At 39.3% G+C, this 12,276-nt stretch overlaps 1 protein-coding gene across 2 annotated transcripts in view; it reads left to right on the top strand.

Annotated features, from left to right (window-relative positions):
* The window catches only part of AFAP1 (actin filament associated protein 1), a 119,583-nt gene that overhangs the window by 65,728 nt on the left and 41,579 nt on the right, over positions 1–12,276 (top strand). For both annotated transcript variants that reach the window (XM_052780560.1, XM_052780559.1), the window contains exon 4: positions 7,221–7,329. In XM_052780560.1, coding sequence (XP_052636520.1) covers positions 7,221–7,329 — 109 coding nt within the window. The remainder of the gene's footprint in view (positions 1–7,220; positions 7,330–12,276) is intronic.

Genomic DNA, 12,276 nt, shown 5'->3' with positions numbered 1-12,276 from the left:
GATTCTTTCTATGATCATTGTGAAGCTATATGCCCTCTTTTCTATCTTTACTAGATACTGATGATCTTTGTACCTTCTTATAAGAAAGCTATTAAATTACTCATGCCACAGATTTGATAGGATATTGTCCCACCATTTTTCATAACACGCTCACTCTTCTGGCCTCAGGTTTTTCATTTCCCGTTTCTATGCTATACGTGTCCATAAACAACCTCCCTGTGCTGATAGCTAGGGACCAGCTTATTTTCTTTCCTAACCATGCTCATTAATGTTCTGTGCACAAACACATGGGAAAGGAATTAGGCCAGTAAGTACCAAGTCTTCTCTTGTTTTTGTTAGATGCAGTGCTCAGGCCCTTAGAGAATATTGTTCCAGTGGAAATGGTGTTGCCCACACTTTTCTCACTGTGCTGTCTTGTCTTGTCCCCACTGTCATGTCACATACCTGGATGAGCTTATTAACTCCTGGAAGAGGAAGGTAATTTTGTCTTTGCTGGGGAGTACAGACACTCTTTGAGCACAGTTACAATAAACACCTCTGACTGAGGGTCCCATGCTGCTTAAAATTCAGGTTTGGCTTTCTCATGTAATATGCATGAAAGTGTTCCCTAGTATTAATTAAAGCCCATTTCTTTTCTTGGTCCACCTAGACCCTTTGCTTAATATGAGTCAACTCCATTGTTTTGTATGAGTGATGCATCCAGCTGGCCATGTAATAATCTTTTGTTATAAAATCTGAATGATACAGAAATACCGTGGTTTTGTTTCTGGCTCATTCTTTTTCACTTTTGAATTATGTCGTTAGATCTTCTGTTATTTCCATGGAGTCTGGAGTTTATTTCCACTCCTGTCTTCCACAGAGTTTGGGTGTAACTCCTTCCAGCTATCTGTCCTTTCCGTGGTGTGTTCTGTGCTCCAGTCTTTTCAGTTTTACTTAATACCTCAAATGTTAATAGAATGTAGACGTGGCGCTTAGGGACATGGTTTAGTGGTGGACTTGGCAGTGGTAGGTTAACGGTTACTCGGTGATCTTAAAGTCTTTTCCAACCTAAATGATTCTATGATTCTAAATACAATGGCAAGAACTGAGACTTAAACTTATGCCTGGGTTCTGCTGCAGGCTGACGTTGCCATCGGAGAGATGCAAGAATCAACTGGGTTCTCTGTTCAGTCGATATACTTTGTTGGTTTCTTACTGTTTCCATTTGGTCCTCTTCATTGCCATCTTTACCTTGCTGTTGCTTAGGTAAAGGGGTTATCGAGTTATCTAAGCAGAAGTCAGATGTGTTGTGTTTTGTGAAATGGTAACTCAGTTCCTGGTGAGGTTCCTGTGTAAACTCTCTCCGGACAATCTTCAGATCAAAGTGTGGAGCCATGGTATGCGCTGATTCAGTCTTTAAATGCGAGCAAGTCTGTCCAGATCCCTTTCCCATCATCAGGCTGTGCTTTCTGAGGCTGTGATCTGTCCATAGTCACTATACTCTACTTACTAAGCACTTTTTCAGAGATATCTTTAATTAGGCATTCACCCCTGAGTCAGCAGACACACTCTTAGGCTGTGTCAGATGTACCTCCACTCCCTGGAGGACAGTGTGCAAAGCGTGTACCTTCTTTTGTTCTGTCTTAAACCTGCTCAAGTCACTCTTCAGGATCACCCTAAGGAAAAGCTTCGCTTGTGCTTATACTCATCCTCCAGCTGGTAATCACTTCCACTAGCGTTTCCTCCTTGCCCTCAACTGTTCAGCACTGCAGTAGGAGCTGGTGGGTTACCAGTTCAGCTCTGGGTTACCAGTTCAGCCCTTCGTAGGATTGCTTGGGTTGCTGGGCCTCCCACCATGTCTGACTCTGGCTCTTGATTTCTTGGGCAGTTCCTTTTGTTTTTTTTTCCTGGTAGCACCGGTGTCCCAGAGGCGTGTGCTGTAATTGCGTGGTGGTTGGTAGGACTATACCAACAGCCTGTCGTGCAGCCATGTTCCCCACCTCGTGGTGGGACTGACAGGGTTACTCTGTTCCAAAAAGCTGAGTTTGGTGTCTGTCTGGCTGGTATGCTGTCTTTTGTCAGATGTTCTCAGAAGCTGAAAAGAGAAGTTGTTAGACTTCTTTCATGTTATTTGGCTCCCGGTTTTGTAGGGTCCAGCTGACAAGCTGAGAAATTAAGAACCTTAGAATATGGAGCTGAGGTCAAATGAAGAATTCTTCTCAGCTTCTACTTGTCTATGTTCAGGCTAGTATTTCCCTCCTGCACAGCTCAGTATGGTCTTAACATCCCATATAGTCAGCGCTTTTGTCCTGAATAAATCCAAGGTCCATCCAGGTCCTCAGCTGCTGGCAATAAACGGTGATTTCTCTTTAGTGCCTTAGCGATTCTGAGTTTATATAAAGGCTTTCTTAACAAGTGCGTGGCAAGTACTAATGCCCAATTTCCAGCCTTTACAGTAGTATGACGAAGCCTGGTTGAAATGTGCGGTCAGTAATTTTGCCAATTGTATTGATACTCAGTTTGTTGATTCATCTTGCTTTCTGGACATCCATTTTTTTACATGTGGGGAGAGGGATCATAAGTGTGTGAGCACTGTTCCCCCTCCAGGCTGAGGATGCGGTGGGGTTGTACAGAGGTCACGTTTAAGCTTGCTCCAAAGCAAATGGCATGTGCATGTGTCAAGGTTTCTTCTTGACAGCCCACATTTGCCTTCTGGCTTCTGAATAGCTTTATTATGCATCACCAGTGTGTGACCACTTTTCCAGTCTCATGTTGCTTCTTTCAGTGTTGAGGGGTTACGTAGCAGCTGGCTCCACAGTCCGGCTGGATCCGAATTGGTGGTTGATCTAATAACACACATGCGAGCATGGCCCTTGAATTGCTGGCAGCCTTTGCCTGCAGCACGGGTGTACTGACAGTCTCTGCTAAAGTCACTGCTTTGCACTGGAAATCTCCACGTCCTAAATCATTGCATAAAGGGAGGTGTTTCTTTCTGTTTCCTACAAAGTGTAAGTCTGCATTGGGGTGTAAAGTGATTTTATATCCTCAGGCCCCTATACAATGACATTTATTTTCCTCTGTCTTTCATACTGCTTTCCACACTGTATACTTCCATATCGTCAGCGGATATCAGCCAGACTACCCCTAAAAAAAAAGCTACTGTCTATCTTGCTAGGTACCCTTGGACAGGAGGGGGAAACAAAGTAATTTATCTCCTAGGATAAAGAAGGAAAGAGTTTATTTGTGGTCTGTGGAACACAGAGGAGCAGGTGAAGGGGAAGACCATAATATGACATAAAATTAATATTTCCCCTAAGTCTATTTCATGGTGTCCAGTAGAATAATGTGTTTTATTATCCAGGTAAATATTGCTTATTATTTGGAGATACTTTTTTCTTTCTCTCAACAATCCTTCCTGTAAACTGGAGTTGGGCATCCCGTGCACAGTCCAGTCTTTAACGTCTTCAGAGATCTCAACTCTGTAGTGTAATTATCATCCCCTCCTCTTCTTGGTTTCACGTAAAGCATCTCTCCTTTTGCTTCAGACCCAGCACCTGACAAACGCCTTCATCAGTATTGTTTCAGTATTACTGGTATTACTCTGCGCAACAATATCTCACTCCTCTTTGTCCCTTTTCCTCCAATGACATAAAAATAATGGTAATTTTTTTCTAACAACTCAGTTCTTATTCCTGTGATTGAGCAAGGTTATTTGTCTTGAAAGGCAGCATTCTCTAGTTTTCTTCCCTGTTGCCTGTCTTAAAAAAAAAAAAAGTAGAAATGCGTGCTAATGCCTTCTTTGCAGGTTGCCAGGTCTTTCCTCCTGATACCACTCAAACTACAGATGTTCTAGGGGTTTTTTGAGGTTTAATCCTTTTACAGAATATGTAAATAGTTCTGTGGGTTTTATGGCCTTTTTATTTTTCAGGCAAACTAATGAAAAGTTATTGAATCAAGAATTACTTCAGTTCATAATTCATAACTTCACCAAAATTCCTCCACTAAAAATTGCCAGGTTGAAAGAATTAAACAATACAACTAGCAATAGTAAAAAAAAATTAAAGCACTGTAAATATTAGTATGTAATGCCAGAATCCTCAGCTGTACTTTTTGCATTTCTTGATGCTCAAACTCTGACATATTCCATAGCTCCCAAAAGATGTAGTTGTTTGTGGTACAGATTTGAGTGAGATATTTATATTTTGTATTTAAACAGATTTATTTTGTATTTAAATAATTGTTGTTGGATTTTCTTTCAATATTAAAGCAGCCTTGCTCTAATCAGAAAGTATTTAATGTCGGATGTTTCTGTTTCTCCTAACTTTTTTTTTAAATCTTTTTTGTAATTGTTTTCAACTTTGTTATGGCAAGCACTGCAAAATGCATTTCAGAGAGGAGGGCCTGGTTAATTCAGCAATGGATTCCATCTGTGTTGACGTTGGCTGCACAGCCCAGCCTGCCCCAGCTGTATGAAGTAACTGGTGCTCCAGCAGGGTCGAATTCAGACAAGCACCATTTGTGTTTCATTTCCTTTTTTCTTTCTTTCTGAATAACATTTTGTCTAAAAACAAGGATTCCCCCCCCCCGATCTTTATTGGAACCTCTTACTTGTTTCTGGATAAAAGATAGCTTTGAAACCTCGGTGCTGTGTCAAGTCAAAATTGGCATGACCCTTGGGACAGGTATTTCCTGGGTGAATTAGGTTTAATAACGATAGGAATTTCATATATTGTGTATACACCTGACGGGAAAAGTAGTTTAAGGCTAGACCAAGATATTAATATATCTGTCTAATGAAAGGGGTGGTATGAATCTACACTGCCCCAGGAACAAACCTTGACCCCAACTCACTTGAGCAAGGCTCTGCCCACCTGCGTGAAGGGAGAAAATACAAACTCTTTGGAGGCAGTTCCCCCTATTGTGTCTAGCAGTACAGGCCACACAAAGCTCATGTGTGCAGGTGTGTAGGGCAAAATTCATAATTGCTGTCAATTTTCCAACATTAACAAACATATAATATTTTTTAATGTCCCTTATGCCTGTTGCACAGCAGCAGCTAACCTTGAAAGACTCATTTATTTTGTGATGATGTGCAGATTTGCAATTTGGGGCTTTTTTCAGCAGAATTACAGGGATACTATGCTAAAAGTCATATTTTTTCATTATTTTGCTTCTTTGACAGATAATTTCTCCAGCAAAACTGGTCTGTGAGGAAAACTCATTTGGTTCACATTGTAGATAACACTAATTGCCATCTCTTATCTGTAATTGAGTGTGACATATGAAGTTGGCTATATCATTTGATATAGAAGTAATATTAGTGTAAATCTCAATCTGACCAAGAATTTCTGTGTTCAGGCACGAATCGGTTCATTGTTCGTGAGGAAGTTTCTGATTTTACTTGGCGCACAAAGGGAATTCAGCGCTGGATGAGCTGAAGGGCAGGTTTAGTCACTAGCTCCTTGCCTTCCTGCACATTGGGAATACACAAGCACTTGCCTGCAAGGCAGAATACCCTACTCGATATGAATTTAACTACAGAGCGCACTAAGGGTGGGACTCGTCTTGCCGATGTTGTTAAGAATTAGGTATCTGGCGTAGGTGTGTAATCAGTAATGAGATTTGGAGATGTCTACCTTTGAAATATGCAAAGATGAATCCAGCCCTGAAAGTGCCCACAGAAGTAATTTCATTACAGCTAATGCCACTTATGTTATTAAAGCTGGGGTTCCTGCCAGGTAACTTCAGGTCTATAGCAAAAGAGAAGTATAGTCACTGTGGCTTCAGCTGTATTATGTGGAAGAAGACTCTATGCCTCTGCTAGACTGTTCAGCCCACCTGAGTTGCAGTCCAGAAGTGTCTGTATCTGACCATGAGCAAAGCCCACCCTGACTAGTTTCTTACTTCAGTATCTCTGTTCCCCAAGTTTAGACTGGATCAGTCCGAAGCAGACAAACACCGTTACATCTCTTTCATTACCTGAAAAAAGAGAAAGAGGTATTGAAAAAATGTTACTGCAGAAATGAGACTCTGCTTACAAGTTACATTTTCGTAATCATACAATAAACCACTAGTGTTGGAAAAAGACTTCAGTATTTTCTCTAATATGAAAATATGGAACTAAAAACCTGCGGCCAGTATGAATGAATTCTATAAAATACAGTTGTTTTGGTACTTGTTAAAGAAATAGAATAGTAAAGTCATATGGAAGAAGTCACCGAGTACGAAATTTACTTTGTTGATATAGTAACATACCAGCAGTTGATCAGTTTTAAATTTAAAACAGGTTTATATTTAGAAAAGAAGCATTCTAGAATTTGACCTGGTATTTGAAATATTTATTTTATCATATAATAGTTTCTTGATGTTCCAAACTTTTCATTGGTTGTAGCTCAGTTTTCACTATGTAGAAATAGCATTTTAAAAATTAATGTCTGATTAAGAATTGATTTGAAAACCAAAATGCATCATGAAAATATGGTCTAAATTATCTGTCCTTGATCTCTGCCATCCCAGGCTATTTAACTTTTCTAACTTGTCCAACCAAACTGTTGTTTCCTGCTGTAATAGGAATTATTTTAGGTATAAAATACTAATAAATAAGCCTTAACTCTGTAAAATGGTCTACGCACAGAAATCTCTTTCCTACATAGACTCTTTAGATTTCTAGTTCTTAAATAGAGAACTATATCTTTTCAACGTTTTTACCACTTAATGCTGTTGTAGAAAGAACTTTTAATGTAGCTGTTATGTTGATTTTGCGTCCTTAACAATGGCAAGTAGGATCCTACTGTGTTTATATCCCCAAAGGACTCAGCTGAAGGACATGCAAGGTTCTACTTCCTTATCATGAATGGAGGTAAAGTTCTTGACAATAATGGTACATTTAAAAATTTATCATTATGTTATGAAGCATAATTAAGTGACTGTATTGCTTCAAATCCCAACCTCTACTTATTATTGTTTAATTATAACAACATATGAGGAACTTGAGATTTAGGCTTGTTTCCCTTCTAAAAGATGCTAACCTGCAGAACACACCTTATTCAAAGGACAACATCCTAATTCACCCCTCCAGAGCCTTACCTTTAGAGATGGTTAACATAAGAAATAGTCACAGGAGCAGCCATTGGGTTTATAAGGCTGGTAACATTAGCACTGATGATGAGCAGATGTTCTGACCATGTTTAATTTAACACCTTGTTGGTATGTAATCACTTTTTCTTTTTTTCTCTATTTAGCCACCAGATAATGGGCCTCCACCATTACCAACATCTTCCCTTCCTGAAGGCTATTACGAAGAGGCAGTGCCACTTAGTCCTGGGAAGGCTCCTGAGTATATCACTTCCAGTAAGTAATATATTTCCAGATCAGTTTCTGAGCAATTGGTAATTCCAGTGTCCTTCAACTTTTTTAGTATTTGACAGCTACATCTCTATTAGTGCTGTGTTGTAAGCATGGCTTTGACCATTTGGGTCTGGCTTTGGTTATCCCCACTTCCCATGCATTGGTTTGGTTTGCAGAACTGTTTTGGTGTGCACAAACCAGGCTCCCTTTACAGGAAACTAAACCTGGAGCTCAAGTTAGGTGCGCATAAACGTGTTTCAGCTGCTATTGAAGATAGACGGTCCAAATCAGCCTCTGGTCTTTTGGACAGCTTTGAACCACGAACATGGTGGGGCATTGGACCAGGAGTCCAGAGTTAAGTATCATCCAGAGTAAACCCCTCTAAACTGGCGATACTGTAAATGTAGAGGTCTTAGAAACTGGTGCTGATCTGCAGATCTACTGGTATGCTTCTACTGCACTGAATTACTTGCTAAAGTAGACAAAAGAAAAAAGGAATTATTGAAAAGGTGTGGTTTGCAGCATTTTGGTGACGCATTATGGAAAGGGATAAATCAGTCATACTGGCTCCCAAAAGCCATGTTTGATGCACATGACAGTATTTTTGTGACTACTTGTTTAGTGCAAAAGGCAGAGGGCTGCCTCCTAACTGACCACCAGAACGTCCTTCTGCAACACACAAATGCTCTTTCTCATGTCCAAATACTTATCCAAAGACCTATTCACTTAAGTGGAGCTATGCTGAGAGCACGCTGATGAAACGCTGAAATGACTGCTGTGAGCATTTACACAGGTTCAGTCAACAGGACATTATGCACCAAAAAATTGCAAAGGTTTTGCTTTTTGCTGCTTTTTTTATTGGCTGGGGTAATTTATTACTTGTGTGTGGCTGATTTATCACTAATCATTATTTTCTATGGCCCAAAGATTAAAGGCATGTCTTCCCCCATTTTATAGCCATTTTTATTATTTGAACCAGAACAAATGAATAAAATATCTCTGTTCTTAAAACATGCACAGGAGTCACCTTAGAACATTAATTATGCATTTGTACACTGCACGAACTGAGGTTATCTGGCAGCTCTTAATTTACCTAAGAAATTCAAGGTAAGAGTTTCATATACTGTAAAGCAAATGAAGGAACATAGTCTTAGCAGAGTAGCAGAATCAATCCTCTCTTCATTTCCTCCCTTGAAATGCTGCAGGGTGGTCCTGCTCCACCCTGTAATCCAGTGAACCGCGATTTGTGTTTTGTCATTAAACAAGAGCCATGCTCAGGCAGAAAAATATTAATAATACAAATATTAATAGCACTGCTAAAGGATCGCCTAGGGAAAAAGAAGACAAAATATGAAACTGATTTCTTACTGTACTTAACCACCCAAATCCACAAAAATATTTAGGATATAAGCCTTAAAAGTTCATTAATAATTCCATGATTTAATTATATATATATCCAGACATTTAAAGCTCTGTTAGTGTAACTTATCATGTCACTTGCTGTGATTTTGCTGTATTTTCTTATGTCCTGAACTCCTTATCATCTCTTTTAATTTGTCTTAAAAGATTCCGCGCTTCATTGGTAATAAAGTTGCTTTTAAATTCAATATGACATTAGTAATATATCTCCACTCAAGCAAAACTTCCACTAAATCCAGTTGTGTGGTAATTAAAATAAGCCACCAAAGCAGTGTATTAACCAAAGATGTAACCTTAGCTGTTCAAACTGTTTGAGATGGAGAAGACCATAACAAAGAAGCGCTAAAAGTATAAGAAGTGCAAGAATAAACTGTTAAACAACTGTTGGGCTAGATATCATTATCTTAAGTAAATATTCCTATGGAATATTTTTGTGATATCATTAATAGCAAGTAGGCTTGCATATCATGTGTCCTACCTGCAAAGGCAAAGAGGAACTGAAGAAAATTGCAGAATAGAGGTCATGAAAATGAAATATCCGTAACTTTCCCAAGTCCCTGTTATCTGTTTGTAAACAAACAAACACTTGCATATAGATGAAAACAAGATGGTATACGCCTTGTCTGAGAACTCTCTCTTTATTAAAAGCTACTGATCTGTACAATATGCCTAAATTATTACAGGCTAATCTTTGGAATACATTATTACAAATACTGTGAAAGTCCATTGTGATTTTCACCCCTTAACAGTGGAAAATTTTGGTAAAGATAAGGGTGAAAAGCCAATGTCAAAAGAAGCTAGAATAATCAGAAAATGCAGAAGATGCAAAAAAAGGCAGATTAGCAGCTTTGGAACATGTTGTATCAGTGCGTCCTAAGTCTCTGAGACTTTAGTAGACTTAATAAACCCACTTTATTTTGGAGAGACATTTTCCACTTTTTCTGCACATGCTAGTTTGTGTCTCAGAGCCTGAAAGCCTTGTTCTGGATGTGATACAGCAGTTTGGAGAAACAAAGAATAGAAGCGAGATGTGGCAAGGAGCAGCAAAGTTTCGGCCCAGATGATATGAGTAGTACTCCAAGGTGGTCATCCTTCCTGGTGTGAGTCACATAGCAAACTCTTCTTCTGGCCAAGAGTCCCACAAACCAAGGAGAAGAAAACCATGAGGAGTAGTTCGTGGGCAGGATATGGCAACAGGTCCCCAGAGATCCCATTAGCCTGTGTGAGGGTGGGAGCCTCAGAAGCTCCTGTTGGCTTTCAGCCTCCTGTAAACTGAGATTTGGATGAAGCTGCAACTGCTGTGCAGAGTCTCTCTGCTGATCATACAACTTACGGCTAATATGGAGTCTGCACTTGGACTGCTTGTGAGCCACATAGAAAGTACCTGTAGGATATTTAACATGCAGAATTTCAGTCTCTACTTTGAAGTCTCAATCAGCACTTCCTACAGTAATTTTTTTTAGAAACCGGTAAAACTTGCTGTAAGAAAAAAAATCATAAGACTCATTGTTGTGAGGAAAAAGCAATGATTTAACCCAGTAACTTTGCTGAAAGGAATGCGAGATTGCTGCATGGGGTTTATGGTAAGAACAAAACCAGCTTTTTGATATATGGCAAAGAGACGAGCGATAATTTTATCCAAGGTGAAACCTTCTTTTCTGCAATATGAAAAAGTTAAATCATGTCCTAAAGAGGAAGGAAAAACAATGTGTTAAAACGCATTTAGTTTTTGCATCCTTTTGACTGATGCACTTAAAAATGCAGATGGGGAAGGCATATTTGATAGACCATCCTCTGATAGAAAAGTCTTTGACTCTGTCATGCAAACATCCCTTCTTCAGTATGTATTCAGAGTGTAGAAAAATGACTCAGCTCCACGCTCTTGGGAGGACTGTATTTAAGGAGTGTCCCTCCTGTACAGTCACGCTTCAAGTTGATCTGATGAAAATTAACCCCCAGACACTCCTACATTGAAAAAGTGGTTTCTTAATTTTGGAGGAAAAATCTCATTAGTAATTAAACAGAAAAATGCTACCAGAGTAGTATTTCCATATCTCAATATATGAGCAGTGACTTCTTGCTTCTGCTTCTTACCTCAAAAAAATGTAAGTTTCAGGGTAATATTATTGCCAAAACTAGAACAAAATCACAAATGAGGTTAAGGAGTTTTGTAGAAAGGCAGCAAACATCAAGGTGAACATTATGACAGTGGCGTAGTTGCAACAAAGATCACTACTAAATTCAAAGAAGGGATGAGGAGGTTACGGGCACCTAAGTATTACTGTTTTGAAAAGGGAAAGGCAGGAGTTAAAGATGAAGTTCCCAGAGAGATAGCAACTTTAGGTTATGGCAGCTTGTCCCTTAACCTGTGCCTTTGGGAGAAGGCCTTCTTGAAAATGCTGGTTTCACAACTAGACCTTACATCTTCATATTCGGTAACACCACATGAATCATTCTGCCTTTGCTTTGAACAGGCTGGCATGCTACTGTGTGTTTGAGACTGGTCGATGATCTCTCAAGCACTTCTTGACGTTTCTATGTGAAAGTTTGTGGATAGCCACTCCAAAAGGAGGTCAGGGCTGGGGAATGTTTTGTTTTCGTTCTGGTTTTGGTGGGTTTTTGTTTAGGCTTTTTTCCTGCTTCATGGGGAGGAAGGAGGAAGAGATGGATGAAGCGGCAAGTTCTACCAGATCTTACACATTCTTTTAAACAAATATGCAAAAATAAATACTCTGGAATAAATGTTTCCAAATCTGTCAGTTTAAACATCTACCCTAAGTTCTTCCATCTGTCTCTTGATTTTTGTAAAGCAAGTGAAAAATTGTAGTGTTTTCCCATTGATAATCATCTGAGGCTTTTACCACTTGCCCATATGGAGCTGCCCCAAACCAAACACTCCGTAGCAGAATTGACCAGAAGATGGGAATTCAATTAAAAAAAAAAAAAAGTTTCCAGAGCTTCAAATTTTACCTTCATTTCACTTTGGAATGAAGATACACTGTTTTGTACACTTCTGTGAAAACACAAATCAAATCAGAGTATCTAGTCTTGATTCAGAGATGTGAGGTCAGGGTATATCCCATTCTGACTATGCACATAGGGAGAAACTGATGTAGAATGAGCTTTCCAGCAATCCATTCCCTTGTCCTCTTCCCAGTTGTCCCAGGTCTCCTTCCTACATCCCAACTGTGTCCTAAATACCTAGCTAAGGCAAATGAGAGATTTTCTTCCACCTTCTGGCCTAAAAATGTATCAAAGTCTACTTGAAATGTTTAGATGAAATTTCAGCTGTTAAAAATATTCCCATCAATTTTCCTCCATGGGAGCATATGCCAGTGGATAACAGGCATGCCTTCAGGTGTTGTTATCTGAAGGGCTTTATATATATATAAAAATATATATATATATATATACCCACCTAAACAAATAAACATGGATGGTGGAAGAGAGGGTTCTGTGATAATGGCAAATTAGTTTTGTAGTTGAGGGGACTGCTAGAGCGGACTGCATTGTTGAAAATGAAAGGCCTGA

Source organism: Harpia harpyja, chromosome 2, assembly GCF_026419915.1.
Source record: "Harpia harpyja isolate bHarHar1 chromosome 2, bHarHar1 primary haplotype, whole genome shotgun sequence".
Lineage (NCBI taxonomy): Eukaryota > Metazoa > Chordata > Aves > Accipitriformes > Accipitridae > Harpia > Harpia harpyja.
This window is presented reverse-complemented; position numbering and strand designations above follow the sequence as displayed.